Below are 24,996 nucleotides of genomic sequence, written 5' to 3'. Positions count from 1 at the left end.
ATAAGTTTAAAAAAAATCCCATTTACTTGGATTTTATTGAGAAGTGAAAATAAAAGCAAATTCTCCGACTATCTTACAGCATACAATGGTCAATATGCCAGAGGCCTTAATTCAATGTTTGATCATTAGATGTGAATAATGTACAAAAATAATATATGTTGTCGCGATTCTTAGGGCTGCATACAAGGAATCAACAACTACGGGTAGACACAAAAAGAAACACAATATTCTTATAGTTAAGTTTTTATTAATTTTTAAATTATAAATCTCTTACATATGCCCTAGAAAAGATAAATTGAGGGGGGGCAATAATAAACAAACCAAAACATAAAAAATATACAATAAAGTTTTGATAAACCGTCGCACTGCCTTTTCAACAGCATTTATGAATATTCTTACAATACAAGATTGCACACACTTACAAACAGACATACATAGGCCCTGTCAAAATGCAGAACCTACACATATACCTATACAACAGAATTCCATATTACAATAAATAAAAAAATACCGAAATGTGACAGCCTTTAATTAATCGTTTACCCATATTGTTCTAACCCTATTTCGCTTCAATACTGTCTGATCCAATCGTTGGGTTTTCTTCGCTTGTTCATCGACTGGTCATTTCTGCTGAATTCGTTGCTCTGAGGAAGACACAAAACACATTTTTAAAATGTCAAGATCATTGAACAATTTGGGTGGCGTTAAGGGTACCTCTGCCATAGGGTCACCTCTGCCCACCAACTGCGTTGCGGGCCAGATCCGGGGACCCTTTGACCTAATCAGCCGGACTCTCTCTATCCATCGCCTTGCATTGCAGCAGGAGGGATGGATCCCCCGGATTTCTACCCACTCCTCAAACCTTTTTACTTCCCAGAACTTCCTTTTATATTATAAAACGGAGACGATATAATTAATGTTCGTATCTCCCATTTCCTCCCATTCGTTTAACAGTAACCAGGTCCCTTTGATAAAGTTCACCAGGGTTTTCATTGGATATGTGGCTATGTCTCCTGGTTTCATAATGTGTCTTCCCAGGTATCTGAGCCATGTTCCCAACAGGGCGGGACATTGGCACCATAGGTGAGCTGGAGTCTCTTCATTCTCTCTACATTTCCTGCATTTATTGGTGTTTTCCACTCCCTACAGATGCATGTGTCTCCTGAGGTGGCAGTGTCCTTTTATAGTCCTACCAGTTCCCTCAGTGAGTTGCTGCCTAAAGACGACATAGGACTTCAGGGCCTCCTGTGTGGCATCAATAGCCAGTTATGTAGGGTATGTATGTATGTTAGGACTCACCCAGTACTGGTTGTTGTAGCTGTGTGGCGGGCGGAAGGGTGGTGGTCCCCCGCGCAGAGCCCCCCGCTGGCCGCGCCCGCCCCGGAATCCCCCGCGGAAGGACTGCTGCAGCACGGGCACAGCGCTGGGCCGCTTGGACGGGCGTTGCGCCTCCACCTTGGGAGGTGGTGGTGCCTGCCACTTGTGACCCACAACCTGATAGAACACAATCACATAACTTACATTCAAATATAATCTTTTAGAGCTTTGGTCTATGCAAAGAAACACGTGAAGTGTACGCAATGAAATCATTGTCTGACAAAAAATACAAATCGAAGTTGGCGAGACCTACAATATCCGAGGGCAAAATTAACTTACAAGGTCAACACTGCTATTACAGTGCGTTAAAAGCCATTGGACCAGTGTGCCGCTAAGACCCTTCTCCCTCAAGTATTTGATATTCATGTTGTGTATAATAGCTATGGGTCATGACTTATTTTATTAAGAGCGGAAGTAACGGTAACAGCTTAATATTTAGTACGGCTCAAAGAGTCGTCTCAATTGAACGACGGCTCAGTTAAACGACGGCTCAATTGAACGACGGCTCAATTGAACGACGGCTCAATTGAACGACGGCTCAATTGAACGACGACTCAATTGAACGACGGCTCAGTTGAACGACGGCTCAATCGAACGACAGAATGAATCGGATGAAAGATCTACGATACGAAGATAGACTCAAGGAACTAAGATTACCAACCTTACAAGAAAGAAGAGAAAGGGGTGACTTGATCGAGACTTTCAAAATTTTATCTGGACATTACAGTTATTATTATAGTTATTATTATTAGTTATTGCCCTAGCATCCGAGAAATCTTCACTACTAATAAAAATATAAATCTCCGTGGACACTAAAAAAATTACCAAAACGCCTTTTGCATCTAATCCTAGAAAACACTTCCTTGCAAATAGAGTAGTGGATGCTTGGAACAAACTCCCACAACATGTCATCGATGCAACAAATATAAATCAATTCAAAGCTCCATTAGGCCAGTGCAATTAGCGCCAAAAAGGGGGTCGCGATCGAAGTAATTCCGGTAGTCCCAATTTTTTTTATATGTTATATAAACTGATCCCCTGATGTAAAATCTGAGTTTCCGACCTTGGCGCACCTGTGCTCGCGCCGCCATTTTGAAAAAACTGGCCGAAATCGGGCCAAAATCTAGTTTTTCCCAAATATCTCATTTTCAATGGAAATTTCGGCTAAAGTAACTTAACAAGTATAATAGAACATAAAATAACCTACAACTTTTGTAAAAGTAAATTTCTTCTATCTCTAATAGATACCGAGGTATAAAGTCGTAAAGGTGCGTATATTTTTGAAAAAACAAGTTTTTTGCGCGACTAGGTTTGGTTTTTTATAAATACCTGGTTTCCAGTGGAATTTCATGAAAATTTTATTGATACCAATTATGTAGAACATAAAATTTCAAAAAAAGCTGTGCAGTTTTTATGTTTATATAGTTTTTTTTACCGATATAAAGAATAAACAAATCTAGGTAGGTACGCACAGAAAATCTATCACGGTTTATTATCACGTTATTAGATTTATGTTTGCATTTTTAAATACATACATCTATAAATTTACTAGAGGGCACTTCAGTATGGGGGGGGCTACCCCCTCACCCTCTACTCCTCCCCTCCGGTTCCCTTCAATTGCCGCGTGTCACGTCTTGAGCCTGGAGCGGAGCTTCACAGCGTCAGTGTCATAGCAGCGTTCAGTTCGAAATGATTCAGTGCAATCGAGTATGAAAGATTTACAAAAGAGGGCTACTTTACGATTCGACGGTCTCATAAATTTTGGTCAGGGATTTGGTCTGACATGACCATCGAATAAACTCTGATGAGATCGATGAAAACATCTGGAGGTTTGACACAAGTACGGGGAATCACAGACAGTTCCATCCTTCGTTGGACTGCTGGATTCGTTTATCTGCATAACATTTGTGAGGGTATCGAGTCATTTTGTGGGATTGAATCAGGAACGTCAGAGCAACATGTAGAGATGAGGCCTACAAGAATTAAGAGGGATGATCGAGACGTTCAAACTCTCATTGATTGGTTTGCTTGCCATGAACCATTTCCTAAAACAAACGTGATTATGTCTATTAGCAGTGGCACAATCGGGGATAGCAAAGTAACTTGTCACATGGCTGAAAAGATGGGGAAATTAGCTATGTCTAAAGTTATCAACCAGAACTTTGGAAACCTACACTTAAAACGTAATGATGCGATGGTTTCTCTTGCGGCGGTGACCAGCAGTGTCAAAAATCAGGGTGTGACTATGGCAATAGATCCATTAATGCTATTCCATCGTATGTGTATTGCCAAAAAGTCTGAAAGTGAACTAAAATAATATTTTCAATATGAACTCTCTCCTGTACCATTGTCTCTTTTCTCAGAGGAAAGTATGCGCAAAGGAACGAAGTCTATATTTTATTCATCATTAAACCCTCTACCAAATAATACAGAACTGGGAAGCAGTAAAATACACGTAATTGATGGAGGATATTTACTGCACAAAGTTGTATGGGGCTCGTGCTCAACCTTTTTCAGTAATTTTCCAGCAATATGTCAGATATGTACAAAATCACTATGGATCCAATGCAGTAGTGGTGTTCGATGGATACCCAGATTTTATGGAAAAGAAAAGCACTAAAGGGGTGGAAAGAGCACGGCGTGCCAGAGTTACAACTTCTGCTGAAGTTTTGTTTTTTGAAAGCATGCACCCACAAGTGCCACAGGAAAAGTTTCTGGGAAATGAGAAGAACAAGTCTCGTTTTATTTCCCTACTCAGAACCTCATTTGCACGATCCCACATAACGACAGTACAAGCTGAAGAGGACGCTGATGTTCTCATAGTGAACACAGCAAATTCGTTGTCATCTCAACATGATGTAGTCATAATCGTTGGTCAGGATATTGATCTGCTGGTACTCCTCACAGCTCTCTCACCTCCCAACGTATATTACCAAAAAGATGGAAAAGGTATGTACTCGAACAAATGTTTTAAACATATTGAAATAGTTGAAAACATTTTATTCCTTCATGCCATAAGTGGTTGCGATACAACTGGAGCTCCGTTCGGTCAAGCCAAACACAAATTTTGTAATATTCTTCTCAAGAACCACTCAGTGAATGAACTTGTTAGTGTATTTCAAGACCCAAAAGCAAAGACAGAAACAATCACTTTGGCAGCCGAACAACTATTTGCACTTTTGTATGGCGGCAACGAGAAATCAAATTTGGAAAATTTAAGGTACATCATTTTTGTCATAGGACTAAAAAAGAACAAATTCAATTTATCCAGGCTACCACCCACCAAAGATGCAGTCCAGCAATACGCTTCAAGAACATATTTGCAAGTGCAGACTTGGCTTGGTAACGATAAAGATCCGACTGAATAGGGGTGGAAAAAGGATGCTGTTGGGTTACTTACTCCAGTAACAATGTTGAACGAAGCTGCACCTCAGGCCTTGCTAAACTTCATATCATGCCAATGTAAAAAAGGTTGCGCTGGAAAGTGCACCTGCAGAAAGTCGGGTTTGAAATGCTCCCTACTCTGCATTCATTGCAATGGCAACTCCTGCGAGAATGCTGTAGAAGCCTTCGTTGATGACGATGACGAGGAATATGATGACCCAGTCGCCACAAATTTGGGTGATAAGATAGATGAAGAAGCTATTCAGGGCCAGAAATAAGAACTTATAGTCAAGGGCTCGTACTTCTGTCTAAACTGAGCTACCATTAATTTTATTTTTTGTTTTGCTGACAACTTAACTAATAAAGAAAAGAATGTCAATAAATGTTAATTTTACGAAAATACCATTTTTTTTTCTTTTTTATGTACCTTATCATCTTAATTGTATTAATAATCTTAAATGTATGTTGTGATTACGTTGATAGGCATGTCAGACCAAGCTGCGAGCACAAGTGTAGTGGCTTGGCCTATTTTAGTGGTCTTCCCATTGGGAATGTATGGCGACCGATATGCTGAAATAGTCTATTTACTATATTTATAGCTAGGTCTGACACAGGCATGACGATTGTTGTCAACGTATATGTTCTTAGAACAATAATTGTGAAAGAAAAATAAAATCAAGGAATGCCAAGTTTAAAACACCAAACCTCAGTTTCAATTTTTGGCCTGGTTTTGGTGGATTAGAGTTTGGATACGTAATAGAGATAAAAAATATAAATTATATACCTATTTCTTTAACGAAATTTTATTTTCTACAAAATTATTATCAATAAATTTTTCACAAAATTGTACTGGAAACGAGGTATTTATAAAAAACCAAACCTAGTCGCGCAAAAAACTTGTTTTTTCAAAAATATACGCACCTTTACGACTTTCTATCTCGGTACCTATTAGAGATAGAAGAAATTTGTTTTTACAAAAGTTGTAGGTTATTTTATGTTCTATTATACTTGTTAAGATACTTTAGCCAAAATTTCCGTTGGAAATGAGATATTTGGGAAAAACTAGATTTTGGCCCGATTTCGGCCAGTTTTTTCAAAATGGCGGCGCGAGCACAGGTGCGCCAAGGTCGGAAACTCAGATTTTACATCAGGGAATTAGTTTGTATAACATATAAAAAAATTGGGACTACCGGAATTACTTCGATCGCGAATCGCTAATTGCACTGGCCTATATTGGATTCACATTTGGAGAGAAGAAAGGACTTAGTTCAAACTAACTCAATTACTGTCAAACTTGTTGTGAAATCAGATATGAGCGCATCAGCAGAATGCTGCCTGCTCATTACATAATGATAATAATTGAACGACGGCTCAATTGAACAACGGCACGGTTTACCGGGAGTCGTACGAATAAGGCTCATCAAAAAGAGCTAGCTCAATTGTGCGGCTCGTTCATGAACGACTCATCGCTATACTGAAATCACGAGACAAGCGTCGCCATCAATCATGGTTGAATTCTCCAAATGTAAAAACTAGAATGCTTTCATAACCTCACTAACAAACAAATGGTGGCTGAAGCTGTCAATATTATATCCTGCTTTTGTTGACTGTTGTGTTCCTAGCATTGTTACATAACGTCAGAACAGAGTGAGTAGTGACAACCTCGAGTGATGGCCGAGGGAGACTGGCGTCCAGACAAGGCTTGCGCTAGGTTCACTCGTGCGCTGAACCGCTAACAAAATTGAACAACTTTTTACAGCTCATTGTATTCCTACATAATATTTTCAATTATAAAATTGCACACAATTTTTATAAATACGTTAAAAATAGAAATATATCTAAATTTATTAATTTGGTTGAGAATAATCTATTCTGGACCCAAGCTTTGCTTCCCCCACGTTAGTTATGACGGCTACGAACCGAGGTACGTCCCATTCCGGGCGATAAACGCCCCGCTTGGGAATGTCATTTTGAAGCTCCTAGCATACATCACTAAACCGTCATATCACACAAAATGTATCGAAAAAATTGCCCCTGAACGGGCGGCGTTCGGCGTGAAGATGACGCGAAGAGAATCGAAAGTGTCCAATGATTTCCGAAGAAAGAGCTGCAGTGAAGTAGTTATTCTTGACCTAGGTTTGAACAAGATAGTTATAATATTTCTCTTTTAAAATGCAGTCAACGGGTCAGCTACGCGTTTCGTGTATTATTATCTTGTAATACAGCCTTTAGGTTAGGGAACCTATTTGACATTGACATTATTAGTTTTTTTTTTTTTTTTACAGTTAAAAAGTCACCTTTTGTTTATGTGTGTTTTTTGTCACTTATTGTGTTATTATCAGGTTTGTTTTATATTATTCTGGTATCGCAATTCTTATATAAAAAAAATTACAATCTCTTCATGTAATTATAATAATAAAAGGTCGAAGAATTGATCTTCTCTATAAGTAGGTAAGATACAAACACTTATTTTCGGAAAACTAAACCCTTCCACACACTTTTCCACAAATGATCAACTAGTCAATTCACATTATGCAAATGCACTATATAAGCATAATAAATAATAAAAAAAAACACGTCAAATCACCAGAGATCAAATGGGAAAATAATTCACCGACTCCAGATATTTTCATATCAGAGAGTTCGGCTCTTCTAATTGGACCTATAAATCCTACTGATCCCTCGATATAAATATTTTAAAAAATCTTTCGTAATCCTACATGTATTTAAAATGACTGATTTTTGCATTTTTATATATAAATTCTTTGACAGATCTAATAAGCCTAAATTTTGAATGAGAGAGCTTAGTTGCAATTGCAAAGTTTGTACATGATGTAGGTACATATAAAGTTGTTTTTTTTTCACAGTCCTCCTCACTAGGGTTTCCTGTTCTTAGGCGGCCTGCAGTTTTTAAACTTTTGTATACACGGTGTCCGGAAACTCGTAGTACAAACAGGAAACTGGTGAATCTACACATCACATTTGGAGTCAATTTTGTAGTATAATTTTTTTTGATTTGAGCTTTCGTTTTCGAGTAAATCGAGTCAGAATTTAATTTTTTTTTTATCAAATTCTTATAAATTATTACTGAAGATCAAAGTACCCAACTAATTAAAACTATTTAAAAGTAAAACAAATAAATAAACCCGGATTTAAAGCATTATTTTGAAATCACCCTTCATTTAATCCGGTGTAATCATAAAATATTTCTGCTCTGCAGGTTAAAACATCTATTTTTCTAGTTCTAATATTCATACCTATCTCTGACATATTCGCAAAATATAGCTTTCTCTAGTATGCTGGGTTCAATATGAAACTAACATATGAAGGAAAGAGAAACACGATAAGCAGATATCCCATTTCTGTTAAATCGTAAGTAAGTCAGTTTTGGTTTATGGGTCGCCGCAGGTGGCTGTATTTATGTTTTTTTTTTTTTTTTTTTTTTTTTTATTAGGTAATTTCAAGTTATGATGAATTACAAATATAACATTAAATTTACAATAACATGTTATTACATTACATTGAGTTTGTTTTCTTTTTAGTACATCTTGATACACCTTTTTTAGAGCAAATGCTCGTGTTGAAAAGGCGGAGAAAAAACGCGTGTAAATAATAATTTAACATATATATAACATAATTATATCAAATAGAAAAGAGAAAAGGATGTAAAAGAAGGAAAGAGATAAGAATAAGAAATAAGAAAATAAGAATAAGAAATAAGAGAAAAGGATTTCAATATAGTAATAAAATGAGAGATTATATTGTGTTTTTAAGTATAAACGATTTTGATATGCTATTGATATAATGTTTTTATTGAGTTTTTGAATTTTTTATAATTCGTTTCCAATCTTAAGTTAAGAGGTAATTGGTTAAACCATTTGACACCAAAATATTTATGAAATTGTTGGACTGTGGTGGTGTTACAGCGTGGGATAGTTATAGGGCTAAGAATACTATGTCTATTGCTGTTCGAAAAAGTTATTTAGTTGTCATTGTTGAAACAATCTTTATGTATTTGAAAAAGAGTTATTTCTTTATAAATAATATGAAGTGAAGGGACTTTAAATTCTTGAAATAATCTAATTGTGGGGTAATCGTACAGTTTTTTCAAAATTATTTTTATTAATATTCTTTGGATGATTTGTAAAGGTAAGAGAGAAGTTTTGAATGCTCCACCCCAACCAACAATTCCATATTGTAATATAGATTGAATTAAAAATTAATAAAATACTTCGTTTTAACCACTTTTATTGTTTAATTACCAACATGTTTCATGAGCAACGCATTAGTGAAAAATATATGTTTCTTAATAATTTGAAATTTAGTATGTTTCGTATTCTAAGAAAAATGTACACTAATTTTCTTAACCTTTCTACTATTGCATTGATTTGTAATTTCCACTTTATGTTACTATCTATAATTACACCAAGATATTTTACATTAGTTTTAACAGTAAGTACAGAGCAGTCAGGTTTACATAAATTTGAAATTCTATTACAATTATATGAGTGTATAGGTACTTATCTTTAAATTATTAGGGAATGAATTTTTATTAATGGTGAAAGGTATTATAAAAGTTATTTCAGTATTAAGTGTTAACAAATTTTTATCGAACCATTTTTTTAGTATGTTTATGTCTAACTCTGCTGTTTTTTGGGTTTCATTCCAAGTTAATCCCTCAGTTAAAATTGCTGTGTCGTCAGCGTATGAAATAAGTTTAGACTTAATTCAGAGTTTAAACATATCGTTGACATAAATGATGAAAAGGATTGGACCTAGAACAGTTCCCTGCGGGATGCCAAAATTTGTGGTCTGTGAATCACTCAGAGAGCCATTTAACTTTACAAATTGCTCTCTATTAAATAGGTAATTTTCGATCCACGTTAAAGCATTGTTAGTTATACCAATTTTCGCTAGTTTCGAGATAAGATTAGAGTGCGATATACTATCAAAAGCTTTTCTTAAGTCAACAAATGTTCCAATGCATTTTTTTTTACTATCTAAAGATTTGTATATTTCAGATGTTAAGTCAACGATAGCATTTTGAGTGCTCATATTTTCTCTAAAACCATACTGATGTGCATTTAAAATTTTATTTTCTTTTACAAATTTAAATATTTGTTTTTTTACATTGTTTTCAAATATTTTGGCAATGTTGGAGGTGAGAGAAATTGGCCTATAGTTACTACTTAGATTGGGGTCCCCAGATTTAAAAATTGGGGAAATAATAGTTTTTTTGTAGGTAAAGGGAAAGTTGCCATTTTCAAAACTTTTATTTATGATGTGAGCCAAAGGTTTACAGAGTTAGTCAGAATTTTTTAAGTATTTCTACAGAAATGTTGATTGTTTACATTGCATTTTGCTTTAAGAAGTTTTCTCGTTAATTTAAACATAAAAGCAAATTGTGGTAGAAATTTGTGTGTTTTAATACGCTTTATTATTGTTTTGATAGTGATACTTTAAGATTTATCATCGATGCGTTCGACGTGTTTGAAAACAGTTGTACGTTTTTGATGTTTTGATTTTGAGACTTATCATCGATGCCTTCGACGAGGTAAAAATTAACTCCGACATGATTCAAATAGTGCAATAATCAATCATCAGACGGACACAACTGTGCTTGGAAGATAACGGTAAAATTTTAAATAATTAATGTGACTTGTTTGTGTTTTGAATTGGAGATCGGAACATCGCTACATATTGTGAGTACCTACCTATGCTAATAATAATTCCTATCCGTTGCGTCGGCGTCTCAGATCGAATGACGAAAAAATTTTAACCCTGAAATAGCCGAAAATTTTTTTTTTTTGGTTTTTTGGTGAAAATGCTCAAATCAAAAAACTTTGTTTATTTGGCTTCCACATGTGGTGTAGATTCTCCAGTTTCCCGCTTGTACTACGAGTTTCCGGACACCCTGTAGTAATATATATTAAGTTTTTGAGGAATTGCTCGTTGAACCACCAAACATTTAAGGTACCGGCCGCGCCGGCTGGCGTCGAGTTTACAAAATGTCGGCAAAGTGTGTCTGTATATAAACCTAGTAACCAAGTAGTCACCAAGATTTGGATGGTCGAGTATTGGATACTTGCTTATCCATATATCATTTATTAATGCAATAATAATAATAGACAAAGAAATAATGTATTTACCAGATTACGGTTTCCATCATGTTTTTCAATCACGATTCTAACATTGTTGACCATCAGCTTGGCGTTTAGAGTGAGCGCCTTCTTGACTCCTTCTTCGTCTTCAAATTCAATGAAGGCTGCGGGGAAAACAAATATTATTAGTACGGTCTGTAGTGCGTACGTGCAATCATATCCCGTTCGATCGTCCTTCGAATAATCGCATGCGTCATTTATTTCTCATTTATATCACATAGAGAACTCAAAAAACGGGTTGAGCGAACTGAAAGGGTTAAAAAAAACTTTTTGTGACATTTTATGTTGGTATTACTAATACCATACGAGTGGCTAGAAGAAAAGTTATTACCATAAACTCTACGCAAATTAGGTATGTACTATTTTGGTCGAACTCTGAAAACAAAATAAAGGGATTTAGGTATGTTTTATAAATAAAGAAATATTTTTAAAAAAAGGTTAGGTTGAGTTAGGTTAGGTTAGGATAGAATATGATAGATAAGGACAGGTTAGGTTAAGTTAGGTTAGGTTAGGTAAGGTTAGGTTAGGTAAGGATACGTTATGTTAGGTTAGGATAGGTTAGGTTAGTATATGTAAGGTTAGGTTAAATCAGGTAAGGAGAGGTTAGGTTAGGTTTTTTTACATACAAACATATTAAAAACTTGCTTTACACACTTCGGCCAGGAGAGAAGTAGTTCTACCCGTTCGGTCGATTGATGCTTAATGCCGGGAAGGGTGGTTCTACCTTTTGCGGCAACCTCAATTCAATGGCAGGAAAGATGGAATTATTAAATGTTTTTATATGAATATTATATACCAATCTCTTTGTAAAAGGTCCCAACTATATGTACACAATTATCGCGTCGTAATGCAAGTCTTCTTTTTTTATTTATCTTTGTGCCTTTCGTTTACATCGGTATTTCAACAAAAGGATATTGTATTATTTGTTATTGTAATAATTCAATTCCTGGAATGAGGGTTTTTATGACAGTGAAACCCGATTCGAATCTCTATCTCTGTTCCACCCCACTCATTTAGGGTACGGCCAAATACCGATAGGTGGACCGTAATAAACATATCACAAGGTTAATTGAGTTGCATTTCAAATAATATTCAATTTTCGTGTAGTACTTTTATAGCTTGGGTATACGTGAGTTACTACGTAGAAATTTTTATAGAAATATTTTCGAAGATATGGCGAATTAAAACAAATTAAAGAAATTCGCGCAAGACCTTCATTTTCGCCCAGACACAGTGTAGAGCAGAGGTTCCCAAACTTTTTTGCCCCGTAGGCCACTTGCCAAATATTTTTTTTTCTGTAGACCCCCTGCCTGCCGAATATTGAATTTTCCTAAAACTATTAACGTCCCATGTGATAATCATTAATTTTTTTACTAAAAATATTCCCTTCCTTTGCCTGCCCAACAACCGGGTGGCGGTATAGTTGCTCTGTCTTTACACTGTGCAGACAGGGGCACCCTTGTGAGGTATTACACCAAATGAAAATGAAGCAAGATAAGCAACTAGAATTTCTTTCTGTAGCTGGTCCTACAGAACTGCCCCTTAAGTTCTTTGTCAGTGCTTATTCCGGTCAGTTCTTCTTGTCACATGATATCCGATTCTTCAACGTTGCATTTCCACAGTCAAAATGTCCTCAAACTTAGTTTTGAAGTCTGTGTGAAGTGCATTTAAATGTTAAACGTCATTATTACCCTGGACGTTTTTCAAAAACAAGTTGGGGAACTGGGAAAATTCACAGCTTCCAATGTGCAATGTTTTGATTGAATATATTAATTCTTACGATAAAAGGAACGTAAACTCTATTTATATACCTCAATTAACAACTTTACGAAATATTAAAAATACAAATATCAAATAAGTAATTTCTCAGTCTATTATATTTGTGTTAGGTCTATTGTGTCATTTACGGAACTCCTAAAAGTTGAGTTGAGGTAAATGGGGTTCCGCTCGTATGTACCATTTGAATCTCGTGGACCCCCAAATTTTTTCCTCACTGACATAGACCCCTAACATGCTGATATCGACCCCTGGGGGTCCATATAGACCACTTTGGGAACCTCTGGTGTAGCGCATGCGTAAAAAAATACCTGCCAGATATGTGTTAATACTTTAAATTTGTTTTATTTTATTTCCAGTGTTCTGCCAAAATAGTGCCTACCTAATATGCATGAATTAAATGGTACTGACGTTTCTTCTAGCCCCCATGTAGTATCAGAAATACCAACATAAGAAAATATTGTCGACACTTGACAAAAATTATTGGAAATGGTTGTCGTCCCATACAATTTTCATTTTCAAATTAAAAATTTCCCAATTGCAGATAGTTTCGTTTTATGGTAATTAAGGTGAATCAAAAGGTTTTATTACTATTATGGCTTATACGTTATACAGTATTTTACCTTGGGCCAGCCTTTTTCTCTTTCCAGGAAGCTTCACCACATCCTTGATGACTCCGCAGGCCTGCAGCAGGTTGCGGATGCACTCCTTGCGCATCGTCACCGGCAGACTGTTGGCCACCACCGAGTTGGGGCCTGTCTTCACGACAAATACTTCCAGCTCGTTGCCCCCGAGGTTGCGACCGTGCTCATCCAACGCCTGCAAATTGAAGAATTCAAATAACTGTGTAGTCTTTTTTGAGGAAAGGAGGGAATGAAGTTCGATCTATGAGGGACAAAAATCATTCCCCAACAGAGCTGTTCACAAGAATCAGTTGTAGAAGCGAATTGTTCTAATCTGGTCAATGTTTCAATACAAAGCATATCTCGCCTAATCTCTATTGTTGGGAAGTAAGAGCTTCATAGTTACACTCATAGAGGGCAGTGCATAGAGCTTGCGTGGAAATCCGCAAGATGGAAGCCAATGGCCAGTAGTCGCCAGGGCCAGTGGGAATGCTCCCAGACCAACTTACTGTTGCAGATCTAGTTAGGTCGACTATCGAGTAACCATTGAAATATTCAAAGTATTAATAAATCCCTGATTTACCACATTAACCAATTATTTATAATCTCCTTCCACGAAGAGTTGGAGAACTGTTTGTGAGAACACAACAGCATAGGATACTGAATATGTTGAACAGAAAGAGGTTACTCTGTCACGTACATGTTAAAGAAACCATTTACTCACTCTCCCCAGACATCAAACTGCTGTATTTGAGGGTAATTACAGCTATTCCTCGACAAAACTTTGGAATGAAATACAACTGTCTGTTCGAATATCGACGAGGGAGCACCTTATCCAACTGTTGGAGGACCAGAGTCCACGAGACCATGAGAACTCAGGAGCCCTTCTGAAAACCGGGTCCGGGATGTACAGCTGAACAGTGATTTGTTTGTCAATGTTATAAAGCCAAGTGCGTATGAATGTGTCAGTGTTATTATCATTCTATCCCAAAGGGTTTTGGGGACTACAAATCAAATGGTAGAATGCAATAAATAAAGCATACCTTTAAAGCAGCATCAGCATTAGCAAAGTGTACGTATGCAGAGAGGGTCAAATCCGAGGAGTTGGGCCCGTTAGCTTGGACTCCCATTTGTCTACAAAAATCAATACATACACACATTTAAACAGTGACAATTCTATAAATCTAAAATCTTTGCGAACAGTAACTGGGGCGAAGCAATTATCTCTATCAATTCTCTTCAAGTAGAAAGTTCTGATCCCCATGTTATTTAAGGTGTAATTATTCTAGGTCTTTTTAACTTAAGGCCATCGTCCCACGGTGTTGTAAGAATGCGCGAAATGTTGCACGATAAATGCTGCATGGTCTCTGCAGACTGGAGTATCAGGTAATAATTTTGTCGCTTGTAACCCAGCAAACTGTAGGTATTGCGGATTTCTGTTTTTGCATTTACCGCCTTTAAGCTGAATGTTATTATCTTATTATCGTCAAGTTGACTCACGTGTACTAAATATTATACTACCATTGGATACTTCTGTAACAGGTAACTTAATATTAATTGTAATGAAATTTGATCCAGATGTCGCGAGAAGAAAAAATATTGACAATAGACTTAGAAGATGGCCAAATGGCAAGTAAACATATAAACAATAACAAACGATTGTGAATCAAGTCAGTCACCAAGTGACGACAAGGTTGTGGAATTATTTGTGATATTATAAAAACGATAATTTAAAACAGAAAAAGATCAGTCGCAACTAGGAATTGAACTCAGGACCTCACCCTTGCCGGGGATTTGCTCTACCACTGAGGTAATCTGACCCTACCTCCTTCGGTCATATTTAACTGTATCATACTTCGTTTAATAACTGCCAACATTATTTTAATTTAATAACATAAATTTTTATTGCCTTTATGTGTGATTGCAAAATTCTTTTCAAACTAAATGGGTAACATTACGGTAACAGGATTAAACAGAATAGGGTAAGTTAGGTTAGGTTAAGGTTCTGCAAACAAGATGACTCACTTAACAGCTTTGATCTCTCCGTACGGGGAGAAGATCTCCTTGAGTTCATCCTCATAAGAGAACATCTTGTCGATGGGAATGTTCAAGATAAACACAGTCTGGCCGCTGGGCGGGCCCTCCTGGTCCTTGGCGGGCACCACGGGGACTGCGGGGACCTCGCCGGTGCCGTTGGACATCGCTACCGCTTCTGGTTCGCCCGACATTATCAGGGACTGTAAGAGGGAGGATGCATTCATCAAATGTAGTGTGTTGACAATAATACCAAAAAATGTCTACGCCACTGACTTCAAATAAACAGACCTGCTCTAAAGTCTGATTTAGATGGCTCGGAGGCAACCACGGTGATATTATTGAATAAATACATTGTTATTCTTATTTTGACTACCCGCTCGCAATATCACAATAAGTTTTATTAATTTTCTCCTATTCCGCTTCACTCTTAATACGCAATATTTCACTTTCAAATAAATGGATTTAGCTTTATTAATTCAAAACATGATTTATTATGTCGGGGGAGACGGTAATATACGCACTTTTAATTTTTATTTCGTTTATTAAGTCACTTACGCGATATGTCAATTAGTATGCGGCGCCGCCGAAAGCGACTATGTTCATATCAAGAGTTGGATTATATTCATAATATCGTAATTCATACCTACAAAATATTTCATAGATTTGCTGCCAACCAAAAAAAATTAGTATTGCCATATTAAATAAATAATATCATCGTGTATAATTAATCCATATTAATATGTAAGTCAATGTATTATTTATAACAAATAATCAACAGATAATTAAATAAAATAACCCGAATAACAAACAAATAGAATAAAATGTGATTAAACGTATTCCGTTTAGGTAAGGTTAGGTTAGAACATGGAAAATAGGTATTAGAATTAAATCAGAAACCAGTCTATACAAACCTAGCGTAGCCCACATACTATTTGAAAACTGGGATGTAACTCTAAAGGGGACGCGAGCAGGCGTTATTAAAGGGGCATTTTTTGCTAAAGAAAATCACAGTTAGATTAGGTTAGGTTATATATATATATTAATTTAATATTTTCAAGATTTTATTTTCTTTAACTGAATTAGTTAGTAGGTAGGTACTGTACCTAACCCGCGCACTGGCTAGGTAAATAACTAGTTGTGGTATTTCCGGCAAATGTCACATTATTTTGTTTCTTTGAAATCTCGTGTGACATATCGCGTAAGTGACTTAATAAACGAAATTAAAATTAAAAGTGCGTATTTTTCCGTCTCCCCCGACATAATAAATCATGTTTTGAATTAATAAAGCTAAATCAATTTATTTGAAAGTGAAATATTGCGTATTAAGAGTGAAGCGGAATTCGTAACCTTTACCTAAGTTTTTAGGTTATTTCTTTTATAATACCCGAACTAAGAACCTATTTTGTTAAATAGGTTTTTAGGATCTTATTCTGATGGTTTCTTAAAAACTTAACATAATTTTTGAAAATTATACGTACATATTATTATTTGTAACATTCGTAAGTAAAACTTAACCGCAAAAATATTTGTAAATAATAATTAGGTAAATTTTGGATAGGGACTGACACGCTTATTACGAATAATTTTTAGAAAAAAACTTTATATTCGCCTTAATTACTATAAAAGAAAACTTTTTGCATTTCGGGCGGCGGAAAATTATGCATTTTGATTTTCAATTGCATAAAACCAAAATTCACTTCGCGAATCGATGTGGCGACAACGCGACGCCATTAGGAACGCACTGTTATGTTGGTATCACTGATGCATTAACAAGAGCTAAATACGACCGTTGCTATCTTCGTGGGATGCCGAGGTTTGTGTAATATGGTTTGTGATACAAAGGAAAGTGCCCCTTAATAACGCCTGCTCGCGTCAAGGCAAGAAAAACATCCCAGTTTTCAACTAGTTTACCGGCTACGCTAGGTTTGTGTAACATGGTTTGTGATACAAATCAATGTATCAGGGATACCAACATAACAGTGACGTACCTAATGGCAGCTGATTGCCGCCTCATCGATTCGCGAAGTGAATTTTGGTTAACGCAATTGAAAATTTAAATTCATAATTTTCCGCCGCCCGAAATGCAAAAAGTTTTCTTTTATAGTAATTAAGGCGAATATAAAGTTTTTTTCTAAAAAATATTCGTAATAAGCGTGTCAGGCCCTATCCAAAAATTACCAATAATTATTAGGAGGGAAATAAAACATGTGACGATGAAGGTATGTGATAATGCCAACGAGAAACAACCGTTTTAGTAATAAATTCTGAGAATTAGTAATGGCAAATAAAAAAGAGGTTATCAATAAAGACACTTTCATATAACCTGTAATGTGTATTCTTATATGAATGACAAACTGCAAGACAAAGAAAAATAACAGCGCGAAACAAATTTCAGATAGAATTAAAGTGTAAATTCTACGTCTATAATATTGTAACGGTATTATGGTTAGTCGTCGTAAAAAGTGCTAACGTAGTATTAGCATTTATTAGCGAATTACGCGAATAACATTTTGTTATTCGCGTAATTTACATACCTTTAAGTATCCTATCTTTTTGAGTCAAACAATAGTGTAGTTGGCAAAAGGGTGGAAAATATTCCTGTTTATGTCAAAAAACACCACTTTTGAAACGATAAAAAGATTCAATTCAACTCTCCAGCCCGGCAAAATGGCTACACCATAAACATAAATAAACCAGTAATACCATAAACACAAATAAACAACTCACTGGCTACACACGCCATAGATTATCCATAGACAAACAACGGCCAGTGATGCAATGCCGCGAAAAAAAAAAAAAAAATTATCAACATTGTGTACTTTAAAACCCCGATTAATTTAGCGATTAAATTGAATGCAATTTACGACTAATATTAATCGACCAAAAATTAGTATTCATTATATTTCAAATAATATTTACGTTAAACTGAAGCAAATCCAAACTTTTTTGTTTTTACTTAAATGTGTGTATTTGTTTTAATAGTTTTTCTTATTATCAGAATCATTTTAACAAAATTATTAATTTGTCTTGTCCTTGTCTAATCTTGTTTTTTTTTTTGGTATTACTTATTTTGATCATTGTAAAAGGTCGCCGATAATGGAGTAAAGTTCTGCTGCGGATTTTCTTTTTTTTTTTTTAAATAATAATTTCAAATATTATTCACAACAAAACCCAAAGTTGGGTAGGAAGAGATTCTTTGATAAGTTAAGTACCTACCTTACTTGTCGGATAAATTCAAGCCCGTAGCTGGGAATAACTTTTTCTTATTTATCCTACATTTTTGATATAGAAAATTGTAGTTAGTATTAGGCCAAATAATGGATTTCGGATATAATATGATAAGTACAATGTACGTCGAGGATAAGCTGATATACAGGCGTGAATACATTATGGCCCAATCAACACAGAGCTATACAATTAGGCGCTATTAGATACTAATATCTCGTCGAAACGTGTTCCAGTGAGTGGTTTATATATGGTGTTCCACTATTAGAATGCAATAAGCGGAGCACGTAGATCGGATTCGATATTTTAACCCATCGTTCCACGGGTCGGTAAGCAATCGACAAATCGAATGCTGCAAAACCCTGTGCAGAAAATTAAGTTTGCTATAGTAAGTTCTGTGTGGAACTTTTCTGCGCAGGGTCTTAAAGCATTTGGTTTATATCGATTGCTTACCGACCCGTGCGACGACGGGATTATTCAGAGCATTGGAGGTCATTGAACACATTTTTTCACTTGATGTCTCATCTAAATATATAATACATCATCTAAGACAGAGGTTCCCAAACTTTTTTGCCCCGTAGACCACTTGCCAAATTTTTTTTTGCCTGCCGAATATTTAATTTTCCTAAAACTATTAACGTCCCATGTGATAATAATTTATTTTTTTCGTTAAAAGATTCCCTTCCCTTGCCTGCCCTACAACCGGGTGGCGGTACAGTTTCTGTCTTTACATTGTGCATACAGGGGCACCTTTGTGAGGTATTTCACCAAATGAAAATGAAGCAGGATAAGCAACGGGAATTTCTTTCTGTAGCTAGCCCTACAGAACTGCCCCTTAAGTTCTTTGTCAGTGCTTATTCCGGTCATTTCTTCTCGTCACATGTTTTCCGATTCTTCAACGTTCCATTTCGATAGTCAAAATGTCCTCAAACTTAGTTTTGAAGACTGTGTAAAATAGATTTAAATGTTTAACGTCATTATTACATTGGACATTTTTCAAAAACAAGTTGGGGAACTAGGAAAATTTGTGGCTTCCAATGTGCAATGTTTTGCTTGAATATATTAATTCTGACGAGAAAAGGAACGTAGACTCTATTTACATACCTCAATTAACAACTTTACGAAATATAAAAAGGCAAATATCAAATAAGTAATTTCTCAGTATATTATATTTGTGTTAGGTCTATTGTGTCATTTACGGAACTCCTAAATGTTGGGAGTTACTCCTAGATGGGGGGGCAACTATACCACCACCCGATTGTTGGACAGGCAAGGAAAGAAAATCTTTTTACTAAAAAGAGAAATGATTATCACATGGGACGTTAATAGTTTTAGGAAAATTCAATATTCAGCAGGCAGGGGTCTAGTGGGTCAAGTGGTCTACGGGGCAAAAAAGTTTGAGAAACTCTTTTATAGATAGTCGAAATGGATTAAAGTAAATATATAAAAATTAAGCTTGCGTATTTTTGCGCTCGAAAAACTCGAAAAGTAGTCAACGAAAATCACTGAAAATTTCAAGGTTTGTTTTTATTAGTGCCAGGAGTGTTTTGAAAGTGATATGAATTTTAGAAGAAGTCGGAGATGCCCGAGGAGTATTTAAAGCAATATCTATGCACCTGGATGATATACGGAGTCGAATTAAAGATGATGTAATATAATAGTGATTTGTTTTTGGGGTATTATTTATTATATTACTTTAGCCAACGTTTCGGTCAGCATTTCAGTGGCCATGATCAGGGCAGATGTGTAATAATGTGTTACGAAACGTTGGCTAAAGAAGGAGGTAGAGCAACATGGCATAATACCCCAAAACCAAATCACTATAATACTTTTGGCCGTGAAAATCTAAAATCATACATGATGTAATATAGTTTATTAACAGTAATATTGTGGTATACAGTAGTGAATGGTGGAAGAAATTGGAGACGCCCAAGAAAGACTTTACCAACTAAAACAAGTTTTTGAAAGCAAAGACTGTCTTAACCTTTGGAACGCTAAGCACCTGACAATAAATTTTCATGTGGGTCACCATGCGCCATTTGATTCTATTTTCATACTAACTTACTTCTTTTGGGCAAAATTATGCTCAATACACAGACATAAGAATATATAGACTAGAAATTAAAGATGAGGGGTAAAATCAACTGTTGAAGAACGAAGGGGGTAAAGCTGACTGTGATTCGTCAATAAATCAATCTGACAGTATATAGGCATCTCGCATTATAATATCACCATTTAGTTCTTAAAAGTAAAATCTGCTTTTGAATGATAAGACATTTTTACATGGGAGCGCAAATTACTCGCCACATTATGAACAAATTTGCGAAGTCCAAATTCGGCAAAAAAAATTTCTTCTATTTTCAGAGTCGAATATTCCCAGTAACAACGATGCGCACACTTGGGAATCGCTACATTCGACCAGATGTATCTCGATGTAATAGTATATGTTTCTACAACTGATTCATATTATACGATGTGAATAAGCTTAAAATGATGCTTACATATGGAATGTAATACGACAATTGGGTTTATTCTCTTTTTCACATATCGCACCTCCGGTGCTAAACTGTCACTTATGCAAATAATGTAATTTTTCAGGAGAAGCGTTTGAAAATTCGACATCCTATTATAATGTATAGTTCTTCTTGTCTAAAAAATGAACTGGTAATTATTTAAACTACAACTTTAAACTTCATATCAAAGTAAAAGCAAACGTCTCACAACTTTGTAATAAAAAAATATAAACATTTTAAATTTACAACCCTCTCAGAAGTGACATTATGGCACTAGAAAACAATTTACCAGGCAATTATGTCATAACAATCAAAACACGATATCATACTTTTCTAAAGTTTTATTAATTAAAATATCAAAGCAGTATAACAAACTTTCTTAATTCTACATATAGAACTTTACTATTAATCAGACTTTTTAATCTCAGTCTTCTTATCATTTTACGAACGGTTTTCAGCGACGTTTCATATTCAATCAGTCATTGGTCACGTATGGTTCCTATTTAAATAAGTACTATAATTACGCAATTAACAACAGTATCAAACAAATACAATTTCTTTTACTTATTATTATTATTTTAATTAGCATTAATTTTGTACTAATTGGGTACTCTTAAAAAAACAAAAAACCTTAAATTTATTGTCATATTCACAGGAAAATCAGGGAGTCTTTAACGATGTGGTTTCAATAAACTTGTTTTCCCTGCAAGTGGAAATGTGAATTTATAGAATGTTAGAAGCACAAAAAATTAAATGAGATCATTATAGAAACTTTCATAGTATCTTGGTATGATATTTGCCTCCACTAATTGCAATAAATCACGCTTTTTGCGTTCTGTAATTGGTATTTTTGAAGTGTATGCTTGCTTGAAGGGAATGTCATCTATTCTTTGGGCGTTGCCTCTACTTCCGCGTAAATTTTTTCCTCTTGGTTGAATTATAGCTTTTGCTTCCTCCCAGTTTTCAGTTTTGTAAGTTGTTCGATATTGGTAATTTTCACAATTCTTTGTGAATTTAATGCATTTAATATCACCAGTTTTGATATCATCTCCGTTTAAATTTTTGCTATTTTGAAATTCATGCTTTCCTCAAGTGACTTCAAATCAAAGAAATCATCGTAATTCATTTCTTTTGCCACAAATGGTTTACCTGTCTTCTTCGCCCCACGAATCAGGAACATTGTCACAATTGTTAATCGAACGAAAACTTTATACCATAAAACATAAGGGTTGGGGAAACAATGTCACTACGTACACAAGTATCTTTATTATTTCATGTCACAACCAACTTAAGTGTTGTTATTGCTCCAAAATCATAAAAATGAATTGTCACAATTACCTTAGTGGCGTTGTAGCTCCAGGAGACTGCTATTCGTGCGGGGTGCCGCGCGCAACTAACCAATCAAACGTTGTTTCTCCCAGTGGAGGTTAGATTTGCACCAAAACCATAACGACATAACTACCCTCACGCGGAAATTATACGCACTACACAAACGACGATGACACACCAAGTAAAGAGGTACATTAGTTATTTTTTCTCATACTTAGATCAATTTTGACAAAACTTGCATAAGTGACAGTTTAGCACCGGAGGTGCGATATATTTTTACAAGTTTTCATATCACAAGCCACTATTTTGCCGTGTTATTTCATAAAATGCCTCGACCATAGCTCGACGCTAGTTCGAACAAGAATGATGACGTCACATTCTCAAGATTCACGGGAAGCCATACGCGAGCCCAGCCGGCTCCAATGGAACCGGCATGGGGAGTGGGGAATAATACGCTTTTAATCACTTAGGGCAGGTCTACTAATATTCATATGTCTATGGCTCAATACATATATTTATTAAAATAGCATTAATCTATCACAAGTAGTTTCCCCAGAATAGTAGAATAATTTCACTTTGGTTTGCAATAATGAATGATTGCAAATCTTGGAAGCGGAAATTAAACCACATCTCAACATTCGATCGAGCTGAAACTCGTCAGATAGACTCGTCATCAATGACAATGCGTTCTATAAACTTTTTGTGGCAATCACGTACACACACGCATATATATGTCCATATACGCATTTCTCCAAAATCAGATTACAGCAGTAAATGTAAAAAATAAATGTCAGTCCTACACGATTGGCATCTGGCTAGGTCAGTAGCGCGGTTGACTCAGGCCCCTGGATTCAATTCTCAGCCAAACCAAAAATTATAATATTTATAATTAAAGGAATATTTTTTTTCTCATTTTCCATAAAAATAAAAAAGTATTTTTCACAATAAAAAATTAAGAAAACGCACAGAACTGTATGTTAGGCCGGGAACGTTGAAGAATCACAAATTAGTAACTTTATTGTTTCTAAATAGATGCACTTTACAAACGAAAAGCAAGAACTCTTATTCCATTGTTATAAGTTTCTACATATGTAAATATATATTTTATTAACCCTAGATTCATAACCATTCGTCCCACAGACCGCGCAAAACGTAAATTTGTTTCTAGTGTCTCGAGTGAAAGAGATAGAATGATGACCTCTCAAGTACCTTCCTAGATCGCTTGTTCATTAGTAACGCGGGTGCGTTTGCCTCGCAGTGAAGTCTTGTGGACAACTTATAGACCTTTGAACGTCTGAGAGACCAATGTTTATGAATATTGTAATTTTTGACAAGACTGCAAGTTATTTTGAAAACATTGTTTTTGATGAGTTCTGGTTATACAGAGTAAAAGTAAGTAGGTATATGATATTATTCTATATGAGTTATGATTTATAGTTACATCTTATTTTATCGTTCAAAATGTATTATTGTGTGTATTTTACATCAAATCTTTTTATTTTATTTTAGAATGGATGATCGGCAAATTGATGACTATTTGAATTGTTTATCTGATTCTGATGATGATGATTTTATCAGTCAGCAAAAGGATGTAGAAATCAGTGATGTCGAAGATTATGTGGAACTAGATGAAATGGTACCGACAGATTCCGACATGGTTACGTAAAAGACACGAAATGCCAACTTTGAAGAGATGCCTAAAAAGGAAAATCGCCGAAGTTTTAGATGAAATGCCTACCATTGCCACACCTGGTCCAAGTGGTACTCAAAAAAAGGTTTGTGGTTATTGTGATTATAAAAAACGTCATATGACAAGGTTCCAATGCAAGCAATGCAAAAAGTATATGTGCATGGACCATCGCGGCCTCATGTGTGTGGAATGTAGCGATGAAATTTAATTTTAACTCGTTTATTATTTTTTTTGTTACCTAATTAAACATATTAAAGAGTGCCATACTTAATTTATTTATTTTATTTACAAGTACCCCAAAACTCGTCACTTAAATTTAGTCGTCTGTGAGACGAATGTTTATGAATAATGTTCCTCTTAGATAAGGTTATGAATCTAGGGTTAAGATAGTAGTTATAGGCCTTAGTCGTAAGTCTCTAGATATAAGTCTCAGACGTAAGTCACTAGTTTTAAGTCAGTAGTTCTAGTGTTAACTGTTAAACAAATATATTTGTACAGCGCCCTTGAGGTGATTTCTCAAGAAAACGGCGCCATATAAATTAGCCAAATATTATTACTGTTTATTTTTTACGATGCAAAATCCCATGAAAAGAAAGTATGTTTTGAATCAGCGTATCGCCACGGCGGCGATAGACGGGTACAAATTCTTCGTGACTCTGCCGATAGGTACTTCAAAGAGTTAAGACTCTATATTATTATTGTAAATGAAATTTAAACTGGTTTATTTTATACTCGACATCTTCAATCTAAAATTAATTCACATGTATGCATAACTACTATGTATACGTTTCCTAAATATACTCAAATAAATAATATGTATTGCTTTAATTTGAAAATTTGGCAAGTAGAAATGTCCTTAGTAGGGCAATAATAGGAGTCAA

At 35.4% G+C, this 24,996-nt stretch overlaps 1 protein-coding gene across 1 annotated transcript; it reads right to left on the bottom strand.

Moving 5' to 3' along the window:
• Positions 1-569: 569 nt before the first annotated feature.
• On the bottom strand, positions 570-18,036 carry LOC149415037 (uncharacterized). Its single transcript, XM_089642981.1, has 7 exons — positions 17,893-18,036; positions 15,347-15,558; positions 14,365-14,455; positions 13,322-13,517; positions 10,911-11,026; positions 1,300-1,494; positions 570-644 (listed from the first exon to the last, which is right to left on the bottom strand). The coding sequence occupies exons 2-7, from the start codon at positions 15,547-15,549 to the stop codon at positions 570-572; spliced, it is 876 nt and encodes a 291-aa protein (XP_089499107.1). The 5' UTR covers positions 15,550-15,558; positions 17,893-18,036.
• Positions 18,037-24,996: the final 6,960 nt, after the last annotated feature.

This window comes from Hesperophylax consimilis, chromosome 19 (assembly GCF_061612785.1).
Source record: "Hesperophylax consimilis isolate HC1 chromosome 19, BYU_Hcon_1.0, whole genome shotgun sequence".
Taxonomy (NCBI): domain Eukaryota; kingdom Metazoa; phylum Arthropoda; class Insecta; order Trichoptera; family Limnephilidae; genus Hesperophylax; species Hesperophylax consimilis.
This window is presented reverse-complemented; position numbering and strand designations above follow the sequence as displayed.